General features: G+C 42.0%; 2 protein-coding genes across 11 annotated transcripts; one reads left to right on the top strand and one right to left on the bottom strand.

The window, feature by feature from the left end:
* Positions 1-314: 314 nt before the first annotated feature.
* LOC310845032 (uncharacterized protein) lies at positions 315-7,833 on the bottom strand. 6 transcript variants are annotated; one of them, XM_083739913.1, is made up of 2 exons: positions 7,716-7,833; positions 315-4,575 (listed from the first exon to the last, which is right to left on the bottom strand). In XM_083739913.1, exon 2 carries the CDS (start codon positions 1,407-1,409, stop codon positions 477-479), a length of 933 nt encoding a protein of 310 aa, XP_083596039.1. In that variant the 5' UTR covers positions 1,410-4,575; positions 7,716-7,833; the 3' UTR covers positions 315-476. The 6 variants fall into 6 exon arrangements, with proteins under 6 accessions (XP_083596039.1, XP_083596041.1, XP_083596036.1 ...); XM_083739915.1 differs by having other exon boundaries at positions 7,773-7,826; XM_083739910.1 differs by lacking the exon at positions 7,716-7,833 and adding an exon at positions 7,419-7,556.
* On the top strand, positions 4,596-27,592 carry TRIM59 (tripartite motif containing 59). 5 transcript variants are annotated; one of them, XM_083739798.1, is made up of 5 exons: positions 7,852-7,995; positions 18,005-18,078; positions 22,049-22,223; positions 23,204-25,029; positions 25,403-25,705. In XM_083739798.1, the coding sequence occupies exon 4, from the start codon at positions 23,207-23,209 to the stop codon at positions 24,428-24,430; it is 1,224 nt and encodes a 407-aa protein (XP_083595924.1). In that variant the 5' UTR covers positions 7,852-7,995; positions 18,005-18,078; positions 22,049-22,223; positions 23,204-23,206; the 3' UTR covers positions 24,431-25,029; positions 25,403-25,705. The 5 variants fall into 5 exon arrangements, with proteins under 5 accessions (XP_083595923.1, XP_083595922.1, XP_083595924.1 ...); XM_083739799.1 differs by lacking the exon at positions 22,049-22,223 and adding an exon at positions 26,192-27,592 and having other exon boundaries at positions 7,853-7,995; positions 23,204-25,044; positions 25,415-25,717; XM_083739800.1 differs by lacking the exon at positions 22,049-22,223 and adding an exon at positions 19,799-20,606 and having other exon boundaries at positions 7,859-7,995.
* The last annotated feature ends 296 nt before the right edge of the window (positions 27,593-27,888 follow it).

Here is a 27,888-nt window from a genome sequence, read left to right as displayed (position 1 = left end):
CCTGTTTTTGAAGATGGTTTCTAATATGGAGGTGCTGAATATTGTTTCCCCATTACATATATATTTCAGGTTTGAGAACAGATTGCGCTGAAACATTAAGGCATCCTAGTAGCAAGGTGAAGTGGTGGACCTTTCAGTGTACAGTAAGGGGCAAATAAAAAGCAATGTTATTTTAAAATTCATTTCTGGGGTTACAGTTTGATTCCTATACGGAAATAAATGTTTTATGCAGGTTTTTCCTAGGTTAAACTAAGGATAATCCTTTAGTGAGAGGAAGGGGGATGACAGCTTCGAAAGAAATAAGGCAGTCACTCTTTTAACTTTTAGTATCACTCGTCATCTTTGAGTGCTCCTTTATTCGCACTAGCTCCATCTTTCTCAAGGAAATCGACAGGTAGTTTGCAACTGTTTTCTTGTCGCCCTTTCCCGCTGGCGTTCCTTCTCCCGCCTTCCCTAATAAACTGGGCTTGGGTGCTTCACCCTAGAAACAGAGTGTCTGCATGCGATTCGTCCTCCTTCACGGTCCCCTGGCGTATGGCGCCCCGCGCGCTGGACACGGGCTCTCCCTCTTCCACGTTGCCCTTCTGCTCCCCTGAGCTGTGCCCATGCTCGGCTTGCTGCTGCCGCCGCCTCAGCTCCTCCCGGAAGATGGGCGGCAGCTGGTTGACGTACTCGCGCCACTGCACTTTGCCCGCGTGGCTGCGCTTCGGAACCGAGGGGAGGAATTCGTCGTGCAGCGGCGCCGCAGCCGCGGGCGGCGGCAGGGAAGTGGCGGACGTGCCGTGGAAGGACTTGGCCCCGCCGACGTCCCACGACGAGTGCATGGGCTCCAGCCGGGCCGGCGACACGCAGCTGAACCCGGTGGCGGTGGAAGCCAAAGTGCACGACAGGAAAGCCAAGAAGAGGCTCTGCCCGGGGCTGGCCGACAAGCCTTGCAGCTCCGGCTGGGTTAGCAGCCGCTCGCGGATCAGCGCCAAGAGGCACGAGCCCAGCGCCGCCGTGCACGCGATCATCATGGCGGTGACGCAGTGCAAGAGGGGCGCCAGCGAGCGGCACGGGCGCGCCCCGACGAAGTCCAGCGCCAGAGCCAGCGAGCCCGTCAGCACGCTGAAGAAGCAGCAGCAGGCGATGGCCAGCATGATCGGGCCCCCCGACGGGCCCAGCAGCGGCGTGCCCGGAGCCGGGTTGTCCTGCCGTATCGCCCAGGACGCCCCCAGCACAATCGCCCTCCGCTTCTTGTCTTCCACCAGCACCCAGATGGGATAGGCGGCTGCCGTGCCCAGCACCGCCAGGGCCATGCTTTGAGCCAGCGCCGCCGCCAGGCTCCCTTTGCGCCGGAGCCGGTTTCGCCTCAGCACCATGAGCCGGACGATCTTCGACTCCCCGAGGCTGGCGGTCGCCTTCTCCATGGCGACAAACTTAGGAAACCGCTCCGAGGAGACAAAACTTCGGGAGCCGCGCCCGTGTCCTCAGGGGAGGCTCCTGCCCTCGCTTGTCTCTGAGGGAACCGAGACCCGTTCGTCTCGTAAGGAGGGTCGTTGGCAGTTGGGGAGGGGGAGGGGGCGCGAGGCGCAAAAATGGCGCCCCGCTTTTCCCGCCTGATTTTTCTGAGGGCTCGAACGTTTCGTTAAAAGGCAAAACGCATGCCGTGGAGGTGTTTAAAATTAGGCACTGCGTATATATGGGATAATTCCCCCCCCCCCTCAACGTCGTGTCGGAATCCGGAGTCATCCCGTTAGAAGAAATGAAGTAGTTCTTCACACAGCGCATACTTAAAGCTATAGGATTTGTTCTCAAAAGCTATGGTGAAGGCCACCAGCTTTCAAAGGGGATTGGCCAAATTCATTAAAGATAAGGCTGTTAATAGCTACTAGTAGTCATCACGACTATGTGCCTCCAGTGCCAGAGGCAGTTTTTGGGGTTTCTCTTCTTTTTAAAATTCAATTTTTCGGCCTAAAAAAGCTCCCAGGGCAGTTTATAACTAAAAACAAACTCGGGGCTGCCCTCGAACTTCAAATCTGAAAAGACACCATGCAAAACAAAAACGTATCGGGAGGGAGGAGAAAATGAGCAAACTCAGTTTTCCAGGACTCTCTTTCATCCAGAACCTTTTTCCACTGCCAGAGTTCAATCAGGAACATGTTGAGAACATGTTCCAACACACATGTGCAGATTGTCCTACCATCCTTGACTAATGGTAGCTCACACATATAGGATAAAAAACTTAACTGCTTTCTAGGGACAGAATGTGATTTCTTGTCAGACATCAGATTTGGCATCCTGCCTTTTAGTAATTAAATACATTTTAGAAAATTTTGTTCTTATATGCACGTTGCAGTTTAAAAAACAATAAACCATGAGAGCCACAATTAAAGATGAGGCAATGTACTGACAACTACCAGAGTTAATTAGAAGGGAAAACTCCTTTAAAAATTCCATTAAGGACACCAGTGTCAAACACTCAGAAAATGAGTACTGTAGTGTCCTATTGTAAATTTACAAAAGCAGATGTATTAAGTTACAGATTTTGTCACACATTAGTAAGTGCACTCTTAACAGTATTGGGAGCCCTGTGCAATGTGGACAATGGTGCTTATTCAAGACTATCTTAACACTCCCCCCCCCCCCAAAAAATTGGATTAAATAAAATGCTTTCTTTCACTGACAATGTATCATTCAAGTTTTCGATTCTCAGCTTACATCACACTGTTTTCTGTATCTGTTTGTCTAAGCTGGTTCTTGGCAGTCTCAAATGTACTTTGTTTAAAATCATTTAAACCCACACCCCTTCAGCAGAAAGAAATTCAAACTTGTGATCATTCTTCAGCAGACATTGAACTATACAAGGTAAGGCTTTATTAAAGATCGCACAGTAGTTCTGTTGTAACAACTAGAGACACTGCATGTTGTAAATCACCCTGTGTTACTCAGATGAAGGGTGCTATAGACATTTAATTAATAAAAATAATACAAGCAGTGCACTTTTAGCTGGCCTGAACTTTGCAAGCAGCTCAGTTTGATAACTACTTTGTGCAATAACTAGTCCACAGCAAATGATAATAGCTAATACAAGGCTAATTCTATATTTGCTGAACTATAAAATGATAATCAAATAAATATACTTCTAGCCATGGCATGATTTTACTTTTGTTTTTATTGGTACCATTGCTATCATACTGCTCCAAGGTGAGCCTGATATTGAATACATTACACATTAAAAGTGTATATATGGAAAAATATAACCGCACATGACTACCATATTTAGTATGACATAAAATGGAATGTGGAAAACAGTAATAAAATGTTTAATCTACTGTGTTCTCTCTTGCTAAGGTTTATTACAGAATGTTGAGGGAGCAGTTAATGTAACATTCTTCGATACTGTTGATAGGCCAAGTGGCTAATGGTACAAGCAGTAACTTGTGCCATTGCACAAGGGGTCTACCTCCCTGCAAAGCAAAAATCTGCTCCAGACCTTTGCACTCAAACTGTTACTAAATTTCAAAGAAGTGTGCTTAAGGCTCTGGTATTATTTTCACCAATATTGCTGGAATCCAGGTTGGCACCTTTTTACAAATGCCAATTTGGATTCCAGCACAACAAGACCCTCATACCATGATCTAAAGTATTTAAACAAAACAAAAAGCAAGGGTTACATGTTTTCTGCACACAAGCTATCTGCCCCTGGATTATCCATGATTCATATGGATAACAAAACGTGAAACCACTGATTCCAATGATTGCAGTGGCTTTTAAAAATGCCATGATAATGGAAATTTGGCACCTGTGACTAGATTATTCATTTAAGGAATTTATGTAAAGTGGATGTACATACATGTCTAAAAATTAATAAGAATGGCTCCATTCCTGATTTTCTGTGAAATACATTCACTTTCATTCTGCTTGGCTTAAGTGGAACTATGGTGATGAGTCTGCTCACAGATAACAATTTTAATTCATTTGGTTTCATATATAGTCTAAGGGGAAAAAAACTGTTGGAAGCAACACTGATTAGAGGGAGGGAAGGCTTGTATTGTCAAAGCTTGCCTATTTAATTTAGGGAGGAAGGGAATGGGATTTTATCTTTCCAGACACAATTCCAGACATTTCCCAGATGTTTACACGAGAGGCTGTAAAATATAAATTTAATTTTATCAGGATAGACAGGTGTTTACGTCTTCTGGAAAGATAAGCATAACATTATTTATGACACAGTGGCAAATTTATATCATTATTTGCTTTTTCAAGCTTACTTTACCAGACATATCTCAGTATGTTTGCATTTTTACTTCAGCATGACTCAATAAATTATAAATACTCTAGTTCATAGAGAAAATATACATGAGCTCTTTCACTTATGAAGTCTTGAGGATTATCTGTGGAACAGATGGTAGATCACAATGTCAATCACTCAGTGCTATATAACATATCCACTTCATTGTTGAGATCAGTTTTTTCTAGTGTCCAAAAGAGGGAGCGCTTTGCATTCTTTTCTTTGGCTTTCTACCCAGGACAGTCTAGGGCAGATGTTGAACAGGGTTGCTTGTTTAGAAATCAGAGAATCTCCACTGCCACCTGAAGAAAAGTGAAAAAGTGGTGAGAGTATGGTACTGACCTGGTTCAGGCATTCATTTCCAGACTTGCTAATTTAGCAGGCAGGACAAGCAAGACGACCACATGCTCCTCCTCCTTTTCTTTCTCAGGACTTAACTCCTGGTTTAATTAAACCACAGTTACCCATTACATCCAAAATGGGGAGCTGTGTTTTAATGTCAGTTTACTAACCAGGACCTTAAATTATAGTTTGAAGTTTAAGGTCCTGGTTAGTAAACTGAAATTAAACCACAATTCCCTTTTCGGGGGCAGAACAACTAACTGTGATTCTATTAAACTATAGTCTCACACAGTTACATATCTTGTAAGGGTGTTTGGTCTAAACAACAGCCACAGGATTCAGATTTAATTCAGTACTGTCTGAGAAAAATGTCACTTTTGAAACCAACTCTATGCTACCTCTAGAAAGGTTGTGTAAATCATTCTCAGTAAAAGCTAATGGGAAATTGAACTAGTTAGCTTTAAAATAGTAAGACCAAATCATGTTATATAGCCCATATGACATAATATTTCTGTTTTACGCGTAATGATATCACTATCTGCCAGTGGTCATTTGAAGCACTTTCCTTGCAGGCATTAGTTTGACACAGTTTGGCTGCAGGATTGTCCTCTCTTAACAGTGGCCGAAGTATGACTTCTGACACTTTGTGTTGGAGAAGTAGGTAAGCATTTTCTATTGACAAATGTACATTTTGAAAATGTCAAAACAAAAAAATTCCTTCCAGTAGCACCTTAAAGACCAACTAAGTTAGTTCTTGGTATGAGCTTTCGTGTGCATGCACACTTCTTCAGATACCTGAAGAATCTGAAGAAGTGTGCATGCACACGAAAGCTCATACCAAGAACTTACTTAGTTGGTCTTTAAGGTGCTACTGGAAGGAATTTTTTTGTTTTGACTATGGCAGACCAACACGGCTACCTATCTGTAACTGGAATTTTGAAAATGTGTGAGATTGGATTATAAACCAGCCAGCCCACTATCTATATTAGATTAGCCCAGGTCATTAGTGAGATTTATCTACTTAGTCAAATCTTTTATCAGGTCAGGGTTTGACTTTGATAAGCCATAATCAGAGATTGTGTTACTGATGCTGTCTATTTGAAGATAACAAAAGTTATCTGTATCTTTGGGATCATATGACATCTGTATGCTGTTAATGCTCAGTTAACATATCTTTAACAAGGTGGTTGGAAACTTAGAATCATAAATCATAGAATTGTAGTTGGAAAGGATCCCAAGGGTCATTTAGTCCAACCTCCTGCAATGCAGGAATCTCAACTAGATAATTCATGACTGATGGCTTTCCAGCCTCTGCTTAAAAACCCCCAAGGAAGGAGAGTCCACAACTTCTTGTGGAAGTCTGTTTCACTGTCAAACAGCTCTTACTGTCAGAAAGTTCTTTCTGATGTTCAGTTGGAATCTCTGTTCTTGTAACTTGAATCCATTGGTTCATGCCCCACCCTGCAGAGCAGGAGGAAATAAGCATGCTCCATCCTCAGCATGACAGCCTTTCAGGTATTTGAAGATTTCTATCATATCTCCTCTCAGTCTCCTCATTTCCAGGCTAAACAAACCCAGCTTCCTCAACCATTCCTCATAAGGCTTGGTTTCCAGACCATCATCTTGGTTGCCCTCATCTACACACGTTCCTGCTTGTCAATATCCTTCTTAAACCAGAACTGGACACAGTACTCCAGGTGTGATCTGGCCAAGGTAGAATAGAGGTGCTTTGTCTTCCCTTGATCTGGGCACTAAACTTCTGTTGATGCAGCCTAGAATAGCATTAGCTTTTTTTTTTGCTGCTGCATCACACTGTTGACTCACGTTAAAGTTGTGGTCTGTCAAGACCTCTAGATCCTTTTCACATGTAGTACTGGTGAGCCAGGTGTTCCGCATCTTATGGTTGTGCAACTGGTTCTTCCTAAGTGCTGAACCTTACATTTCTCCGTATTGAAATTTATTCTGTTAGTTTGGGCCTAGTTCTCCAATCTGTTAAGGTAATCCTGAATCTCAATTCTGTCTTCTGTGGCATTAGCTACCCCTCCTAGTTTTGGTGTCATCTGCAGACTGGATGAGCATTTCCTTAATTCCGTCATCCAAATTGTTTATAACACATTGAACAGCAGTGGACCCTGGACAGAACCCTACAGCACCCCACTTGTCACTTTTTTCCAGGATGGCGAGAAACTGTTAGTGAGCACTGTTTTAGTGCAAATGTTGAAGAGTGCTCACTTGCCTAAGAGCTTGTCCTTACTTTCCTACGTTGCTTATCTGGTGGAGATAAACCACAAGCCTGGATCCAGGTGTAGTGGTAAACGAATCCGTGGCTTAGCATCTGGTAGTGTGGGAACAGTGGCTGAAATCTATGCTTTGATAACCCACAGGTAAGCTAGTTACAAGTAGATAGCCGTGTTGGTCTGCCATAGTCAAAACAAAATAAAAAAATCCTTCTAGTAGCACCTTAGAGACCAAGTAAGTTTTTTATTGATATGAGCTTTCGTGTGCATGCATGCACACTTCTTCAGCTAGTTTGAATTAGCGTTATGAGCGAATACAGAGCCTGTGAACTTGCTAATTATTTGTGAATTAGCGAGTGAAGCCTATAAAAGCATATTTCTTGGTTATGTCAGACAATTCTGGAAGATTCTACACTGACAACTGGTTGCATATGTGAATTTCTATATTTTTAGATAGATGGCACAAGTGCTTCTTTTCCCCTAATCAGGAGCTTTTGCTTTTAGGCACAACCCAAAGTTAGCTTTTTAAAATCTCAGTGCAATAATTCATAGTTATTAGCACATACCTACTACTGAAATCAATGGGACCTAGCCCAGTTTAACTTGGGGTGGCTTGAGCCTGCATGATTAGGTTGCCGATATTCTGTTGACTTTTCCCCCTCTTAAAATCACATTATTTTGAAAAGTATGCCTGACTGGTAAGGTTTTAACTTTTAATTTCTCTCTTAAAAAAAATATCCACCGTTTATGGAAGAGAAATCCAAAGTTTCTTAGCGGGGGTGGGGATAAGAAAGAAACAGGGGCAAAAATACACAGGATATGTTCTAAAGCGCAGCCCGCTCCAGCAGCCGTTAACGGCTGACCTGAGGGAACTGTTGTACCGCGTTCATAAAATTCTCCTCCCTCGCCCGGCCGTTTACTTTTGAACTGATCCTTCCGAAGCGGTTGATTGGCTCGAGACGACCGGCTTGTCCAGGCGCGTGCGCAGCAGCGAGCTCCCGTGGCTGCTTCCCTTTCCTCCTTTCCGGCGATTCTGATTGGAGGAGGAGGGGAAGAAGGGTTTAGCAGCCCCCGGCTGGGATCCATTCAGGAGAAGCTGAGAGGAATTTGCGGGGAGCGAGGGATCTGCTGCCGCAGGTGGAGGTGAGCCTGTAATGCTGGATACGTGTATTATTTTGAAGGAGAATAAAAATGGAGAGGGGGGTAGGCTTTTATGGGCGTACTAGGTCGTTGCCATCGTGACTGCCCCGTCCCCGAAGTGTTTTGGGAGAAATTAAGGGAGTGGCGGAGAGAGCCTTGAAAAGTGCTCCTGTTTCTGTAGGTAAAAAGAAGAGCAACAGTAAAGATAACTCCTTTTGGGTGGGGGAAAACAGTGTAACCACCAAGAACTTCGTGTCGTTTTCGTTAGTACCACTCTGCTCTGGCATTTGGATGCATATCGGAACAATACAGCTGTCCTAAGACCCTGAAAACTCAAAGGCAAGTATCGTTTGTAGTCAACTTCTTGCTATACTGATTTATCCCTTAAGTTGTAAATGCCCCTTCTGGTGACTGTTCTTGGGTCACGATCCTCCAGCTATTTGTAGCTAAACGATACCATTACTCAAGAGTGGGGCTACTTGGCAAATAAATGACCGGAGGGTTCCAGATCTAAAGCATATACAGCTTGCCCTTATTTAAACTTCCTTAAATTTCAGTCCCTTTATATTAATTTGTGATTAAGAATGTAAAATGTTAGTGGTTCACAGTGACTTGCATTGATAAATATTGAAAAACTCTCAGACTTTGTTTGCAAACTTGTGTTTAAAAGAAACAAGTACCGGGGAACTGATCTTTCCTTTCTTAAGCTCAGTTCAGATTCGATTTTGTATTTCTTCCATAAAGTATTTCACTTCTGTTCATCTACCTACTTTCCTACATTTGAACTTGTGGATGCTTGACACATGCCAGAATAATAAAAGCTTGAGTTAAATAAGCTTGCATGTCTTTCAGTGACTTAAACCATTTTAAGCAGATACAGTGGTACCTCGGGTAACATACACTTCAGGTTATAGACTCTGCTAACCCAGAAATAGTACCTCGGATTAAGAACTTTGCTTCAGGATGAGAACAGAAATCATGCTCCAGCGGCGTGGCGGCAGCGGGAGGCCCCATTAGCTAAAGTGGTGCTTCAGGTTAAGAACGGACCTCCGGAACGAATTAAGTACTTAACCCGAGGTACCACTGTATCTCATAATAATAATAATAACAACAACAATTATTTATACCCCGCCCATCTGGCTGGGTTTCCCCAGCCACTCTGGGTGGCTTCCAATAAAACACTAAATTACAATAACCTATTAAACATTAATTTTTTTTAATAATATTTTTTATTAGTTTTATGAAATACAGAAAAAAGAATAAAGAGCATATTATAAAAGTAGAAGAAGAAAGTTACAAATTTTTCTTACTCTTTTTTCCAAATCTATTGGACTTCCCCGCGTCCTCCCAACCCTGCATTCTCTGTGATGCATAACGTCTGCAATTTGTTAACTTGTTTCAATAACTTATTGTATCTTCCATTTTATCGTGTTACCCAATTTCAAATATATTATGGCCCAAATCATGTACGTTTTCATTTTAACACAATAAAGTTGTTTCATTATTCTATCTCTGACTCCTTGTACCTTAATTTCCATTTCTTTAATTTAACATTACTGAAGCTAGAATTTCCTAAAAGGTGCGTTTTTTAACATTCATACAACTTATAATGTTTTTCCAAATAGTCTTTAAATTTTCTCCAGTCCTCCTCGAATGTTTCTTCTCCCAAGTCTCGGATTCTGCCAGTCATTTCGGCCAGTTCCATGTAGTCCATCAACTGCGTGTGCCATTCCTCCAGTGTGGGTAAATCTTGTGTCTTCCAATGTTTTGCAATCAGGATCCTTGCTGCTGTAGTAGCATACATAAAAAAGGTTCTGTCCTTCTTAGACACTCTCTGGTCCACCATGCCCAGGAGGAAGGCCTCTGGTTTCTTAAGGTAAAGGTAAAGGTACCCCTGCCCGTACGGGCCAGTCTTGACAGACTCTGGGGTTGTGCGCCCATCTCACTTAAGAGGCCAGGGGCCAGCGCTGTCCGGAGACACTTCCGGGTCACGTGGCCAGCGTGACATCGCTGCTCTGGCGAGCCAGAGCCGCACACGGAAACGCCGTTTACCTTCCCGCTGGTAAGCGGTCCCTATTTATCTACTTGCACCCGGAGGTGCTTTCAAACTGCTAGGTTGGCAGGCGCTGGGACCGAGCAGAAATCTAAGTACCTTTTTTAGTTCATTATGAATCATTTCCCAAAAGGCCTTCACTTTCGGGCAGGTCCACCAGAGGTGAAAAAATGTCCCTTCCGCCTCTTTACATTTCCAGCATTTATTATCAGACAGGTGATATATCTTAGCAAGCTTGACTGGGGTCATGTACCACTGGTATATCATTTTCATAATGTTTTCCTTCAAGGCACTACATGCCGTAAATTTCATTCCGGTGTTCCATAACCTTTCCCAGTCTTCAAACATAATGTTATGCCCCAAATCCTGCGCCCACTTTATCATGGCGGATTTGACTGTCTCATCCTGAGTATTCCATTTAAGCAGCAGGTTATACATTCTCGAAAGTAATTTACTTTTTGGTTCTAACAGTTCTGTCTGTAGTTTCGATTTTTCCACCTGGAATCCAACCTTCTTGTCTACTTTAAAGACCTCTTGAATTTGTGCATAATGCAACCAATCTCGCACCTTGTTTTTTAGTTTTTCCAAGCTCTGCAACCTCCAATTGTCTCCAATCTTTTCAATAATTTCCTCATATTTAGGCCAATTGGCTTCCATATTAGGTCTCTTACGTGCCTTGGCCTCCACCGGTGAGAGCCACCTCGGAGTCTTACTCTCCAATAAGTCTTTATACTTTGTCCAGACCATTAAAATTGCTCTCCTGACAATGTGGTTTTTAAACAGTTTATGCACTTTGACCTTGTCATACCACAAATATGCATGCCACCCAAAGGCGTTGTCAAACCCTTCCAGATCTAGGACATCAGTGTTTTCCAGTAAGATCCAATCTTTCAACCAGCAGAAGGCTGCGGATTCGTAATATAACCTCAAGTCTGGCAGGGCAAATCCCCCTCTTTCTTTCGCATCAGTTAATATCTTAAACTTTATTCGGGGCTTTTTGCCCTGCCAAACAAACTTAGAGATATCCTTCTGCCACCTTCCAAAGCATTCCACCTTGTCCACGATCTGTAGGGTCTGAAACAAAAATAACATTTTTGGCAATACATTCATCTTTATAGCTGCTATTCGGCCCAACAAGGAAAGTTTCAATCTTGACCACGTTTCCAAATCTCTTTTGATTTCTGACCAACATTTCTCGTAGTTGTCTTTAAACAGATTCAAATTTTTGGAGGTCAGATACACCCCTAGGTATTTTACTTTTTTAACCACATTTAATTCTGTTTCTTTCACGAACTCATCTGTTTCTGTAATTGTCAAATTTTTTGCTAGAACCTTAGTTTTTTGCTTGTTCAACTTAAATCCCGCCACCCGACCAAAGTCCAAAATTAATTCTAACACTCTTTTAGTACTAGAGACAGGCTCCTGCAATGTTAATACCAGGTCATCTGCAAATGCTTTCAATTTATATTGTTTCACTCCGACCTCAATTCCCTGTACCAACCGGTCCTTTCTAATCATGTTCAATAGCACCTCCAGAACTGAAATAAACAGTAGGGGGGATAGGGGGTGTCCCTTTTTCAATTTTAAACTCCTCTGTCACCATATTGTTTACTATCAATTTCGCTTTTTGTTCTGAGTATATTGCTTCTATTCCATTTTCAAACCCCCGCCCCACTCCCATCCCTTCCAAATTTTTCTTCATAAACATCCAGGAAATATTGTCAAAGGCTTTCTCCGCATCAATAAAGATTAGCACCGCTCTAGTGTTAAGCTTTGTTTGTAAAAGCTCCAAGATATCAATAATGTTTCTTGTGTTGCCAAACAAATGCCTACCAGGGAGAAAGCCAGCCTGGTCCTTATGGATCACTTCATTAAGCACTTTTTTAAACCTACTTGCCAAAATGTCTGCAAAAATTTTGTAATCCACATTTAGGAGTGAGATGGGGCGATAGTTCTTAAGCTGAGTCTTTTCAGTTTCTAGTTTGGGTATCAATGTGATGAAGGCTTCTTTCCACGTTTCCGGTGCCTTCCTCCCCTCCATAATCTGGTTACAAACCTCCAGCAAAGGTTGTATCAAATAGTCCTTCAGAACCTTATAGTATTTGGAGGTAAGTCCATCGGGGCCTGGAGATTTGCCTAATTGGAGGTTCTGAATGGCGCTTTCAATTTCTTGCTGTGTGATATTACTATTCAGGGTTGTTCTCATTTCCTGAGGTATTTTCTGTAATCCGTTGGTTTTAAGAAATTGGTCCACCTCCGAATCTTTCTGTGGCCCTTGTGAATAAAGCTCTTTGAAGTATCTCTGGAAGCACTTTCTAATTTCCTCGGGTTTCTGTACCATTCTCCCTTCAATCTCTAGATTTGTAACTGTATTAAGTTTTTGTCTCTTTTTCAACTGCCATGCTAGCAGTTTCCCACACTTATTTGCTGATTCAAAAGATCTTTGTTTCATTTGTTTAATTCTCCATTCCACCTCTTGATTTATCAATTTCAAATATTGTGCTTGGAAAAATTTCACTTCTCTCAGCACTTCCATCGACTTGGGCCTGGATCTTAGTTTTCTTCTCCATCTCTTATTTTTTCCAATATCTTCTCCTTCTTTTCATTCCAGAGTTTTTTCTTGATCGTGTTTTGTTGTATTAGAAACCCTCTCATGACTGCTTTACTTGCGTCCCAGATTATTCTTTTTTCCACAGTGGTATTTAAATTTATCTCAAAATAGTCCTTTAAAGTTTTTTGGGCCTTCTTAACAATCTTCTCATCCCTTAGTAGGGTGTCATTCATTTTCCATCTGAAGGATCCGGTTGTATTTAGTCTGAGTTCCATTTTCAAAGCATTATGGTCGGAGCAGGTTTTTGGGCAGATTTCCACCTTTCTAGTCTTAGGTGCCAGTCCTCTAGTTATCCATATTTGGTCGATTCGTGTCCATGTCAGATGAGCTTCAGAAAAGAAAGTCCCTTCTTTTCCTAGGGGGTTCTTAACCCTCCATATGTCAATTAAGTCCACATTGTCAGTCATTTCAAAAAAAGTTTTAGGTAGTCTGCCATCTTTCGTTATGTTAGCACTTTGCGACTTATCCATATTTACACACACAACCCCATTCATATCACCCATCATGATGATGTTGTTGTAGTCTAAACATTAAAAGCTTCCCTAAAGGGGGCTGCCTTCAGATGTCTTCTAAAAGTTTGGTAGTTATTTTATAGAATCATAACAGTTGGAAGGGACCCCGAGGATCATTTATTCCATTCCCCTGCAATTCAAGAATATCCAGCTGCCTCTTACAGGAATAAAACCTGCAACCTTGGTACTGTCAGCCCCATGCAACCAGCTGAACTTTTCAGCTATATTGTGTTTGGTTTATAGTCACATTGTGTTTGGTTTATAGTCACATTTTTTGGTAAACTGGCATCAGTTTACCAAGAGCTTGCAGGGCAGCAGCTGAAGAAGGAGCAAAAAGGGTTTTCTTGTGTGTGTGTTTCTTTGTGGCTGATTAGCTGCTCTCCCTGTGCAAGGGTCAGAGGGGGCAGAGTTTCTGTTGAGGCAGGTGAGTGGCTGTGGAAGGAGCTTATCAGAGCTTGCAGGGCAGCGGCGCGCGCCTAGTGGCGTGCGCAGTTTGATCCATCTTTTAGAGTTAGGGGAGCTAGTCTCAAACATTTGTTGGGGGAGACATAGGTTTTTTTGGGGGGAGTTATTTGTCCTGTCTTCATGCTTTTTATGATGGAGGACCGCTGTAGCCACCCCCAACGACACGTTCTCAAGATGGAGGGTGAGGGAACAGCTGCAGTCGCCTGCGGTTCCTGCGCAATGTTTGCCATCTTGCCAAAGGTTGCAGGCAGCTTTACCTGCAGCAATTGCATGTTGAGTGCCCTCTTAGAAGACAAAGTCCAGCAACTAGAGGAACGTGTAGCTACACTCCAAAGAATTAGAGACCTGGAGCTCTTCTTGGAAGCAACAAAGCACACCGTCTCCACCAAGGAGGAGACGGGACTCCCCTGAGGAGGCGGCTAGTTCACCAACACAGGATTGGAATGTAATAATGGAGGGATACAATCTATTTCAGAGAAACAGACAAGAAAGGAGGAGTGGCGTTATATGTCAGGGATGTGTATTCCTGTGAAGAGATCCAAGATTTAGAACCTCAAAGCCAAAGTGAGAGTATTTGGGTCAAAATTAAGGGAGAGAAGAATAACAGTGACCTCATTGTGGGAGTTTACTATAGATCCCCAAACCAAACGGAGGACATAGATGATGCCTTCCTGGAACAGATGGCCAAGCATGCAAAAGGAAGGGAGATAGTAGTAATGGGGGACTTCAATTACCCAGATATTTTTTGGATGTCAAACTCAGCCAAGAGCATAAGGTCAAACAGATTCCTCACTGGCCTTGCAGACAACTTCATTGTCCAGAAACTGGAAGAAGCAACAAGAGGAACAGTCATTTTGGATCTGGTCCTAACCAATGTTGATGACCTGGTTAGTGGGGTAGAAGTGGAAGGATCATTAGGCACGAGTGATCATGCTCTTCTGAAGTTTACTATACAGCGGAAAGGAGCAGCCAAGCATACTAGGACTCAATTTCTTGACTTTAAGAAAGCCGACTTCATAAAACTTAGGGAAGTGCTGGGTGAGATCCCATGGACAGTAATACTAAAGGGAAAGGGAGTTCATGATGACTGGGAGTTTGTTAAGAGGAAGATAGTAAAAGCACAACTTCAGGCAATACCAATGAGACGGAAACATGGAAGGTGCCTAAAGAAGCCAGGGTGGCTATCTAAAGAACTTTTAACTGAGTTAAGATTAAAAAAGGATGTGTACAAAAAATGGAAAAGGGGGGAAACCACCAAAGAGGAATTCAAACAAATAGCCAGCACGTGTAGACACAAAGTCAGAAAAGCTAAAGCACAGAATGACCTCAGGCTTGCTAGAGAGGTTAAAAGCAACAAAAAAGGCTTTTATGGGTATGTTTGTAGCAAAAGGAAGAACAAAGAAACAGTGGGGTCACTCAGAGGAGAAGATGGTGAAATGCAAACAGGGGACACAGAAAGGGCTGAACTCCTCAATGCCTTCTTTGCTCAGTCTTCTCCGATAAAGAAAACAATGCCCGACCTGAAGAATTTGGAGCAAATGATTCAGCAGAGGAAACACAGCCCAGAATAACTAAGGAGATAGTACAAGAATACTTGGTTAGTTTAGATGTATTCAAGTCTCCAGGGCCAGATGAACTGCATCCAAGAGTTTTAAAAGAACTGGCAGATGTGATCTCAGAACCACTGGCAGTCATCTTTGAGAATTCCTGGAGAACAGGCGAAGTCCCGGCAGACTGGAGGAGGGCAAATTTTGTCCCTATTTTCAAAAAGGGGAAAAGAGGGGACCCAAATAATTACCGCCCAGTCAGTCTGACATCAATACCAGGGAAGATTCTGGAGCAGATCATTATGCAAACAGTCTGTGAGCGCCTAGAAAGGAATGCTGTGATCACCAATAGTCAGCATGGATTTCTGAAAAAGAAGTCATGTCAGACTAACCTGATCTCGTTTTTTGACAGAATTACAACCCTGGTAGATGAAGGGAACGCAGTGGATGTAGCCTACCTTGATTTCAGCAAGGCATTTGACAAGGTGCCCCATGATATTCTTGTAAAGAAGCTGGTAAAATGCGGTCTTGACTATGCTACCACTCAGTGGATTTGTAACTGGCTGACTGACCGAACCCAAAGGGTGCTCATCAATGGTTCGTCTTCATCCTGGAGAAGAGTGACTAGTGGGGTGCCACAGGGTTCTGTCTTGGGCCCGGTCTTATTCAACATCTTTATCAACGACTTGGATGATGGACTCAAGGGCATCCTGATGAAATTTGCAGATGACACCAAACTGGGAGGGGTGGCTAACACCCCAGAGGACAGGATCACACTTCAAAATGACCTTGACAGATTAGAGAACTGGGCCAAAACAAACAAGATGAATTTTTACAGGGAGAAATGTAAAGTATTGCACTTGGGCAAAAAAAATGAGAGGCACAAATATAAGATGGGTGACACCTGGCTTGAGAGCAGTACATGTGAAAAGGATCTAGGAGTCTTGGTTGACCACAAACTTGACATGAGCCAACAGTGTGACGCGGCAGTTAAAAAAGCCAATGCAATTCTGGGCTGCATCAATAGGAGTATAGCATCTAGATCAATGGAAGTAATAGTGCCACTGTATTCTGCTCTGGTCAGACCTCACCTGGAGTACTGTGTCCAGTTCTGGGCACCACAGTTCAAGAAGGACACTGACAAACTGGAACGTGTCCAGAGGAGGGCAACCAAAATGGTCAAAGGCCAGGAAACGATGCCTTATGAGGAACGGCTAAGGGAGCTGGGCATGTTTAGCCTGGAGAAGAGGAGGTGAAGGGGTGATATGATAGCCATGTTCAAATATATAAAAGGATGTCACATAGAGGAGGGAGAAAGGTTGTTTTCTGCTGCTCCAGAGAAGCGGACACGGAGCAATGGATCCAAACTACAAGGAAGAAGATTCCACCTAAACATTAGGAAGAACTTCCTGACAGTAAGAGCTGTTCGACAGTGGAATTTGCTGCCAAGGAGTGTGGTGGAGTCTCCTTCTTTGGAGGTCTTTAAGCAGAGGCTTGGCAACCATATGTCAGGAGTGCTCTGATGGTGTTTCCTGCTTGGCAGGGGGTTGGACTCGATGGCCCTTGTGGTCTCTTCCAACTCTATGATTCTATGATTCCCTAGATGGGTATCTGATAAGGGAACTATAATTTTTATACTTTTAAATTCAAATGACCATAGTAACAATTAACTAGGTATTTTTTTTACACCTCTATGGCAATTCCTATGTGTTTCCAGGTGGGTTTCACAGGAGAATTCTCAGAAGCATAGGAAGGGCCTTCTGTGAAATATAGGCACAATATTAGATTTTTTTAGAAACATAAAACGGGACAAAGAAAAATCTGCTAGAAAAAAGATTGGCTCCAATCCCAGTGTCAGTATAATAAGAACATTGGAAACTACCTTATACCATGCTAGAGCATTAGTCCATTGGTAAAGGTAAAGGACCCCTGGACAACCAGTCAAATTTGACTATGGACTGCAGTGCTAATCTGCGCTTTCAGGTCGAGGGAGCCGGCATTTGTCCGCAACTTTCTGGGTCATGTGGCCAGCATGGCTAAACTGCTTCTGGCGCAATGGGACACCATGACGTGTACCAGAACGCACAGAAACACCGTTTACCTTCCTGCAGCAGCAGTACCTATTTATCTACTTGTGCTTTTGAACTGCTAGTTTGGCAGGAGCTGGGACAAAGCAATGGGAGTTCACCCCATCGCACGCGTTCAAACTGTGATCGGAAAGCCCAAGAGGCTAAGTGGTTTAGTATTGTTTACACTGACTGGCAGTACCTTGTCAGGATTTCAAACGAGGCTTTTGCTGTTTAAACCTGGGACCTTTTGCTTGGAAAAATGTGCTCCACCACTGAGCCATGCCCCTTTCCTAATTTATGAAGAAATTGTACTATAGTCATTGGAAGACTACTTACGTATTATTTTGTGTGATGTGCAACAAAATATCCATGCAATTCATAGCATTTTCTTTTTAAAACAAGTTTCACTGATGCTGGAGTTATAGGTCATTGTAAAAGAAGTTCTTTGTTTTATTTGCTGAGAAACATCAGTGATGAGGCAATAAAATTTTGTAAGCAGGAGTGCATTTTTCCTTTCATATAATTACTAGTCATCAGAGTGGTAGAGAACTAAGGAATGGAGGTAAAGGTTTCCCTGCTGAGAACAAACTTTTTTGCCTTATTCTTAGACAGGTTCAGCCCATTGTGAATAAATTATAATTATAGGATTTCTGCATCACTACTTCAGCTCAGAAAATATGCCTTACTGCTTGTTATCACCCCTGAATGTCCAGCTTGGAAAACATAATTGCCAAATTCTTCACTTTTTATTCCAGATAAATAGAGAACTGTTATTTCTAGAATATACCAATCCCAGGGCTGACAAATACTACTTCACTATATCTTCTCGGTGAGTATTGAAAATTGTACTTTGCTGTTTGTTTTATTTATTATATTTTTCTGTAGTATCTAATGGAATTTTCTCAAAATACTCTGGGTTTTGTTTACATTCTTAAGGTACATTACTACTGTTTCCTTAGCTATGCAACCAGTGTAGATTGATTAAAATTGCATCATATCAAGTCAGTTACTTAAATCAGAAAAAAATGCAAATTTAAAGCATTGATTTCAGTTGTGTCCTGCCTATACTACATCATATATTTCCTAAACAATAGCTGTGTTCACATGAATGACAAACCAAATTTTATGACCTGTGGCTTATTGTGAATGAGCAGCATGTTGGTACGCTCTGCCTGATTACTCCTGTTTTGCTCTTCCCCTTGCATATGTGGGATATGCAATACAGGGACTCTAGTTTGTGGCTCCCCAACAAGCCATCATTTGCAAACCTTAAGCCAAATTGTTGGGGAGATGTAAATCATAGAACTGTAGAGTTGGAAAAGACATAGAGAGTCATCTAGTCCAACCCTCTGCAATGCAGGAATCTCAACTAAAGCACCCATGACAGATGGCCAAAAATCTACAGTTGTCCCTCTTTGAAGCATAGTGTGACACTTCTTACGTTCTTCGGTGGACAAAGGCAACTGTGTGTAAGAGAGCACAGTCATGAACAGAACAACGGAAATAGCCTTTCTGGGGTGGTTTTCCACTGATGCTTAGTGGTCATGACAAGACACAAGGCAGAATTTACCTAACCAGCCCGACTGGTGGAAGTCCTGTGCAAGGACTTCCACTTGTACCATGGAGCTCTACCCAGCTCTCTTCCCCCACTGCATGTCCCCTGAAATTTGCCTCCAGGAAGAGGTTTGGGAGAACCTTCAGAACAGTGCTCAGGTGGAAGTGGGGTGTTTGTGCATACGGAACAATTGGAAGAGTGCAGTGTTGAATTCTGCCTGCCGGATTCAGAAAATCCATGGTTGTATTCAACTAATGTTTACTCTTTTGATATCCGTTGACTCATCCATGGAACTTCACGTACATAGTTCCAGAGTGTTCTAAGGTCTGTGAAAGAAACAATATGCTTGACTGCATATAGATGCTGGTGAAGCATCATATTAAACAGAAGTCAAAAAGCTTTTTGTGACTATTTAAAGTCATTTTCTGACTATTGAAACTGAGGACGCAACCAATGTGTTCACCCGTATGGTAATTGCTCACCAATGGAATGGTTCAATGGATTCAAACTGAAGGAATACTATTGTTATAGCTGTGCGTTAGCAGCTGAAAGAAATGTACTGGGAGGAGATGTAACAAGCAGCAACTCTTTGTTCAGAGCTACAATGGGGCAATCAGAATTTGTGGGGAGCACATAGGAATGCAGAATAGGATCCTGGACTTATATCCTACTGCGCAGTATGTTCATAGCTGTACCCTTCAAGTGAACTTGGTGATTAAAGCAACAGCTTTACAAATCAAATAAATGATTTTCAGGCCTTTTTTTTGTTTCCTGGCATCCTTTGCCAGCAGCACAAAGAGGAATGCAGTTTTGGAGGGTGTTGCAAGAAGAAGAATCCCCAGATTATCTTGGACACACTGGAACTTTAACTTCTTAACAACGAATGTAGTATTTGGGAAGAGACTGACACTAATTTAATATTTTTGGAAGAAACATTTTGATAACAGCACAATCAGGTGCAAGTTCCTGTACCTTTTGTACCTGTTTTTTTCAGAATGATGACTCATGTGGATATCCACTTCAGTTAACTCCAGAGAACAGCTTGACTTTGTCAGATTTTATGAGCATCATCACGTCAAGTCAAAAGATTCCATTAAAAGCTTGTTCTCTGAGTTAATTCTGGCAATCTCAGCTTCCCAGAAGCAAAACAAAGGAGAATCTGGATCAAGACACCTTGGACATCATTGCACAAGCAAAATAATATCTGTATTTACTGATCATTTGGTGTAACACCTATACAAGGGTGTTGTTTCTAGTACATAACTTGAGTTTCCTGCAACAGGCGCTTAATGAAGCTATTGAAGCCTGGACCATTACTGTGGGATGAAGGCTGGGCTTTCTATCTTGTGCAAGAGGCAAGAATTCTGCAGTCACAAAACTGTGTTTACATTCCTGCACAAGCTTTCAGAGAGCAAGCTGGAGACAACATTGCAGCAAATTATCCCATTGCCAAGATTCCTGATCACCGCTCAGATGACAATGGTAAATGTGCAATGGAGGTTCTCAGCAGTGAGGATTAAGCATTTCCTCTGGAACACCAGGAAAGAAGACAGATTCAGTCCTCAATAAGACAGACTCAATAAGTTCCAGACTTCGATCACAGGACAACTAGACTATTTGCAAGTCCAAAAGACTCTTTGGAGAAGGGGTGTGGCCATGGAATAGAGAACGGCTGCTTAACTCTGGAGCTCCATTCCTTGCCTGAAGGAAACAGTTAAGAGAAGGTAATTTATCAACCTGCTGTTCTCTGGATGGAGCAGAGGTCAAAGGAATATTCACAAATCACGACTGACCAAAATTAGGTGATCTTGCTCTATTTTTTTTAAACCCTGTGATAAAAAAACAAACTTCAAGGTTGCAGGATGCTGAAGCTGACACTTAACATGGCACTGCCTCTGAAGTATTCCCCCTTTCTAAACAATCAATGACAATGAACATGTCATTTTCAATACTGATTTTTCCTGGCAAGGTACATTTCAAAGGCTTTGCCAACATTTAGCACTAAGCCATGTTTGGTGGTAACCATAGTTGTTGTTCTTACATTTAATCACATACAGTGGTACCTGGGATTAAGTACTTAATTCGTTCCGGAGGTCTGTTAACCTGAAGCACCACTTTAGCTAATGGGGCCTCCTGCTGCCGCTGTGCTGCCGGAGCCCGATTTCTGTTCTTATCCTGAAACACTATTTCTGGGTTAGTGGAGTGTGTAACCTGAAGCATATGTAACCTGAAGTGTATGTAACCCGAGGTACCACTGTACTTTCCCCTCCCCCCCAGACTGTGACTGAAGGCAGTTTACAGATAAAATAGAAAAAGCTAAAACATAGTTAATCATAGTTGAAGCTGAAGTGTTGTGCAATCATGTAAACCTTGTCTGTCTTCATGACAGAATAGATTTCTGCAGCCATTTGTGCAGCTCCAGCCTCCCATCCCAAAGACCTATGCAGCACCTTTAGACTGGCAGTGCCTCCAGGACCTTGTCATCAGTGTCACTGGCCCACTTGTTATTACTGTTGCTTTTGTATCCCACCTTTTTCTCAAAGGAGCTCAAGGTGGTGTACATGGTTCTCCACTTCCTCTTTGAATCCACGCAGCCACCCTGTGAGGTAGGTCAAGCTGAGAGGCGGTAACTGGCCCAAGATCACTCAGTGAGCTTCATGGCCAAGCGAGGATTTGAGCCCTGGTCTCCTAGGCCCTAGTCCAACACTAACCCAGGGGGGCACAACCTGCAGCCCCTCCAGATGATGTTGGACTACACCTCCCATCATCCCTCATCACTGACTATGCTGATTGGGGCTGATGGGAGTTGTAGTCCAGAAACATTTGGCGGGCCAGAGTTTGTGCACCCCTGCTCTAACCATTACACAACACTGGCTGACTGACTGGATGGGTGAGCTGTGGGAAATGTTGTCTGCTTTGTCTTGCTGGTCCTACTTCCTCTCCCTTTGCCCATTGAAGGAGACACAATCCTATTTTAAAGTGAACAGTGATTTTTATTGGGTTAATTAACTTTATCTGATGCATTTAAGTTTCACATAAATTCTCTTTGAGCGGAAAAGAAACATTTGGCTACCTTATGACATTTGTTTTATTTTTTTCTTTAAGCACTCCTTCCCAAAAAAGTTCTATATAGCTTTTTGAAGACGTCATCTCCAAAGTGTGTGCTGTCCCTGCTGGGATGCTACAAGGAATAGATACCTCCCTTGACTCTGAATGATTTACTGTTTTGTTTCCTATTATTCAGTCTGCTGCACTGAGTACACTTGGACCACTCCATCACTCTTGATTCAGAAAGACAGCAGAACTACTTGCACTTGAAGGGGAGGGTGCTGTTGCATCTCTGGAGTCACTGCTCTAGGTTTGCCTCCTTCCAAATTGGTGGCATATACGGGTCAGTAGCTCCTGCAGAGATACAAGAGGTGGGCTCCTCTAAGAGTGAGCAATCTTTATCCTAACATTCTCTAAAAGGAAGCCTTATTTGGGTCTGGGCGAACTATGTCTTCAGTTTTAATACGGATCAGATGCAGGAAAGTTATTTAAAACATATTGTTTCCTTTAAAGCTTGCAGCTTATCACCTTTTTATTATCCGTCCCTTCTAATCAGTTTAGTTGGGCATACAGCATCTCATCTTTATTTTATCCTTATAATTGAGCTAGGTAGGTTAGGCTGGGAATTGGTGAACGTATTATCACAGGTAAACACTCTTTAGTTTACCTGTGATAATACATCCATTGCTTAAGAGGAAATGATTTCTAAGTGTCTTTTTGCACAGCTAATGTATACTTTTATTTAAGAACAGAAATGTACTTGAATAAAAAATATATAGAAAACCTATGACATTAGCCCCATATAAACTGTATATATGAGTGGTGGTTGGAGAAGGAACTGGCAAACCACTCCAGTATTTTGCCAAGAAAACTCCATGGACATAGATAAGGAGAAGCTTTGAGAAGAAAGTGAGTTTCCAAGGTATGCTCTGGCTCATGGGGTCACGGAGAGTTGAACATGACTAAGATGACTAAACAATGAGTGGTGTCATAATTTGGATATATACTTTATAGGTCATAAGCAGCATTGATTTCTTTGATCATATGGTCCATGTATGATGGTTTGACAGAAACACATTTCTTGCTTCATTAGAGGGTTGTGCTAGTTATAGCTTGGCAACTTATAGAGTAAGTGGGAATCCGTAATATATAACTGATTAGTTTTTGGCCCATTCCACATTTTTAAAAAAAGAAAAAAAAACAATTTCTATATTAATTTCTTGAACTATGTTGAAAACATGCAATAAAAACTGTAGCTTAATTAAACCAACTTAGAATGACTTGATTCTAATATACTTTACATATATATATATATATATAATTTAAAAAACATTTCCCTCTTTATTTTTAGGAAATGCATCATTTTGAAGAGGAACTAACTTGTTCTATTTGCTATAGTATATTTGATGACCCTCGTGTACTGCCATGTTCACATACTTTTTGTAGAAACTGTTTGGAAAGTGTTCTTCAGTTATCAGGCAACTTTTCCATATGGAGACCCTTAAGACTTCCACTGAAGTGTCCCAACTGTAGAAGCATTGTGGAAATTCCACCGACTGGCACAGAATCTTTGCCTGTCAACTTTGTATTAAAGGCTATAATTGAAAAGTATCAGCAAGAGGACCATCCAGATGTCGCTACGTGTAGTGAACATTATAGACAACCTCTAAATGTTTACTGTCTTCAAGACAAAAAACTAGTATGTGGCCATTGTCTTACAATAGGAAAACACCATGGCCATCCCATAGACGACCTTCAAAGTGCCTACATGAAAGAAAAGGAAACTCCTGGCAAACTCCTTGAACAGCTGACAGATAAACACTGGAGTGAAGTGTGTTTACTTATTGAAAACCTGGAAGAACATAAAGCTCAATGTGAGAGCATTGTCCAGGAGGATAAAAAAACTGTGTTGCAATATTTCAAGAGACTCAGTGATTTACTTGATCATAAAAAACAAGCTTTGCTTGCAGCTTTGGAAGAAGTGAACATGCAAATTGAGACAGAATATGAACCTCTAATTGAAAATATGAAAGGCATACGGGAAGAACAACTTGAATTGATGTCACTGAATACAGCCATTCAAGAGGAGGAATCTCCCCTCTTATTTCTGGAGAAGGTTGATGATATTCGCCAGCGTGTTAAAGCTTTGAAGGAAAAGCCGTTACCAGATATAAAGCCTGTTGAAATCTACCCGCGAATAGGGCAGGTGCTGAAAGATGTGTGGTCCAAAAGTGAAATTAGTCAGGTCAACAAAATTCTCATTCCCAAAATAAAGCTAATTTCAAAAGAAAAAATATGTAGCCATGGCTGTGAAAAGGAGAAGAACCCACGTAAAGAATTCTTCAGGTCCTTAAAGCCTCTGGCAGTTATACTCACTTCCCTAGTTCTGGCTACTATTATCTTTAGCCAACATCCCTTTCCATTTGTAAAGGAAGTAGCATTCCCCTTTGTTATGGAGTCCTTGGAAACATTCTATCAAGATTTTAGTAAGAGGTTTCAGATGGTGGTGGGAACCCTGTGGTATACCTCTAATTTTCTACTTGAATGCCTATACAGAATATTTCCTCCTTCCATGTGAATGTTTCAAGTAGTAACCTGTGCTATATTAAGGACCTCATGGATTATTTTAATTTTTAAAAACAGATTCTTATAGCCTGTTGTTAAACTTAGAATGGTAGCCATTAAGATCAGATGATTGAGCCTATTGGCTGATTTACCAGCAACAATTTATAGTAAGGGGATGGAAATTTTATTAAAATGAAACCAATGCATGGGAATTTCTGGTCTCAGAATATGTTCACAGATATAAGTAAAGATTAAAGTGTAAATAATAAAAAAGAAGTAAAGATTAAAGGGTCCTGTAAAGGCAGTTTGGGAGCTATAGTAGACTTTCCCTTGAATTAGCATCCTCTGCTGTCACATCTTTGTGACCTTCAATCCTCCTCCTCCTTTGTCATTACTTACACTTTTACAGATTTTATAAACGCTATTTCCAAAGTATTATTTAGTGCAAAAAGAGCTGGAATGAATGTCATAGTATTTTAGTGACACATTAATCTTAAGTACCCTATAACCTTCCACTAATTCTCTTAGTTGCCCCATCAGTGTTTAATGTTTTAAGTACCAAAGATTTCAAAATGCATTTTTCCCCTGAAAAACAAAGTTAATTGTTAACTAGTATGAAAAATAAACGTAAAAGGTAAAGGTACCCCTGCCTGTACGGGCCAGTCTTGCCAGACTCTAGGGTTGTGCGCTCATCTCACTCAATAGGCCGGGAGCCAGCGCTGTCCGCAGACACTTCCGGGTCACATGGCCAGCGTGACAAGCTGCACCTGGCGAGCCAGCGCAGCACACGAAACGCCGTTTACCTTCCCGCTGGTAAGCGGTCCCTATTTATCTACTTGCACCCAGGGGTGCTTTCGAACTGCTAGGTTGGCAGGCGCTGGGACCGAACGACGGGAGCGTACCCCGCCGCGGGGATTCGAACCGTCGACCATACAATCGGCAAGTCCTAGGCGCTGAGGTTTTACCCACAGCGCCACCCGCGCAGTATGAAAAATAGCTGCCAATAATTCCCAAAGCAACAAAACAGCATGTCTGGGAACATTAGAAGGTGTTTGCTTTACAGCTGTTGTAGCAAATCACAAAACCCTACAAACCAGAACTGTACCTGTATATGTAGTTTGGTGATTATGTTAGGGATATACGCAGAAGGCAATAGTATGCTGTAATTGAAACGAGTTTTAATGCTGGCATAAGATTTGGTGGATTCAATGTTTCTGTATGTTCACTGTACATTTTTGTATAAATGAATTACACAGTTTATCAAATTAGAGATGTAGACTTAAACTTTTCAACAGACTAGGTTGCTTATCTCATGTTGTTGTTGTTTAGTCGTTTAGTCGTGTCCAACTCTTCGTGACCCCATGGACCAGAGCACACAGGCACTCGTCTTCCACTGCCTCCCGCAGTTTGATCAAACTCATGTTTGTAGCTTCGAGAACACTGTCCAACCATCTTATCCTCTGTCGTCCCCTTCTCCTTGTGCCCTCCATCTTTCCCAACATCAGGGTCTTTTCCAGGGAGTCTTCTCTTCTCATGAGGTGGCCAAAGTATTGGAGCCTCAGCTTCATAATCTGTCCTTCCAGTGAGCACTCAGGGCTGATTTCCTTAAGAATAGAGAGGTTTGATCTTCTTGCAGTCCATGGGACTCTCAAGTCTCCTCCAGCACCATAATTCAATTCTTCGGCGATTAGCCTTCTTTATGGTCCAGCTCTCACTTCCATGCAGCACTACTGGGAAAACCATGGCTTTAACTATACGGACCTTTGTTGGCAAGGTGCTTATCTCATAATACACCACAATCATTAATACTTCTACTCAGAAATAGGTATCTTACTTTTTATGAAGCTTACTTCAGAGTGGGGTAAGGGTCTATTAGAAATCTCACAGGATTTCTACCTTTATGGCTCAACAGAGGTTTGAACTTGAGTCAGTTCTAAGAAGGGCGCTGGAACATTTTTCTTATAAATACCTTAGAAGTGCCTCCTGGAGAGATTCAAGAGTAGACATAACCCCTGCAGGCAACAGCCCCATCTAAGTTCCAAGATGTCATGTCACTCTAAATGTGTGTTACAGGAAATGAATGTTCCTTTGGACAAGTGCATCACTGTTCTGGTGAATGTGTGTCCCGCACTGATCATCTGAAGTTTTCAGCACAGACCTGGATGTGGATTGTATGTTTAAATAGGCACTGCTGCATTTGGTAATGAGCTATTCCATATCTATGGGGTGTTAGGCAAGGGGTAGTACTTCTGGTGGGGGACGTCATGCTCCTGGAGTAGTTTGCTGCTCTCTGCACTGTCCCTGCATGCAAAGACAGGCTGCAGTGGATTGAGACCAATAGTGGGTCCAACGGTCAAGAAGAGTTTTTTGAGTTTTTTTGCATGTTGCTGTAGAGGGAGAATTGAGGGGCAAATGTGGCTCCTCAACCTGGGAAGGCAGCCCACCTGGGAGAAGGAAAACTAAACCCCTGCCTTGCAGAATACTGTATTGGCCTGAATATAAGCCTCACTTTCCCCCCAAATTCTAACCGTGAAAAAAAGTGCGGCTTAAATTCACCCCCTTACAGAAACTGGCTTTTATGATACTTATATTCAGATATTGTCTCTCTCCCCCCCCCCCCCACCTTGAATTTTAAAGGTGCAGCTTATATTTGGGTGCAGCTTATATTCAGGCCAATACGGTATCTGTGGGAGAAGGAACAACTCCTGCATCCACGTTGGTGCCAAATGTATTGCTCTACTTTCCTTTGGACCACATCACAAGAGCCAGATGGGAACTGAAAACTAAACTACTAAATAGTTTAGTACATCATTTGCCAATCTTACAACTTAACCATATTTAGGACTTGGATATCTTGCCTAGTGGAGCATATATAAACCTATGGGTTTATATTTTGGTTGTTCACCCACCACAGCCTTATGTAACTTGCACCTGTAATTTATTTCCTAAGAATTGTGGGGCTTTTTATTACGTATTCAGCTTCATGCTTTTAAAATGTAAAAAAAAAAAAAAGTATTGAAGTTATTTTTCCAGTTTTTCGGATTGCAGAATTTGTATTTTTCCATGTACTAATAACTTAATCTGCATTACAGCGAACAACTTTTGCTGACAATTGTCACATCTCTATCACAAACCTACTTCTGAAGGTATTTTAAATAAAATTTGAAAAACTTAACTTTGCTGCCCTTGTGTACCATTCGCATTATGGGGTGTGTGTGGAGGTGTTAAGGATTACATTTTCCAGAAAGGAGGATTCAGTCTTTTCAAAATCAGTTGTGCACATATAATGTAGTCAGGAAACATTCCACTTGGGAGACAGAGAGGCCTGTAAATTTCATGTTCCCATAGACCAATGATCATATTCTTAAGGGTATACTTAGAGTAAAATGAACAAGTAGGAATCTATAAATGTTCTTGCCACTGGACATATATTGGTTACCTTGGGAATAAATCTCTGAAATCACTAGCACT

Source organism: Podarcis gaigeae (genome assembly GCF_964106915.1).
Source record: "Podarcis gaigeae genome assembly, chromosome: 5".
In the NCBI taxonomy this organism is placed as follows: Eukaryota; Metazoa; Chordata; class Lepidosauria; order Squamata; family Lacertidae; genus Podarcis; species Podarcis gaigeae.
This window is presented reverse-complemented; position numbering and strand designations above follow the sequence as displayed.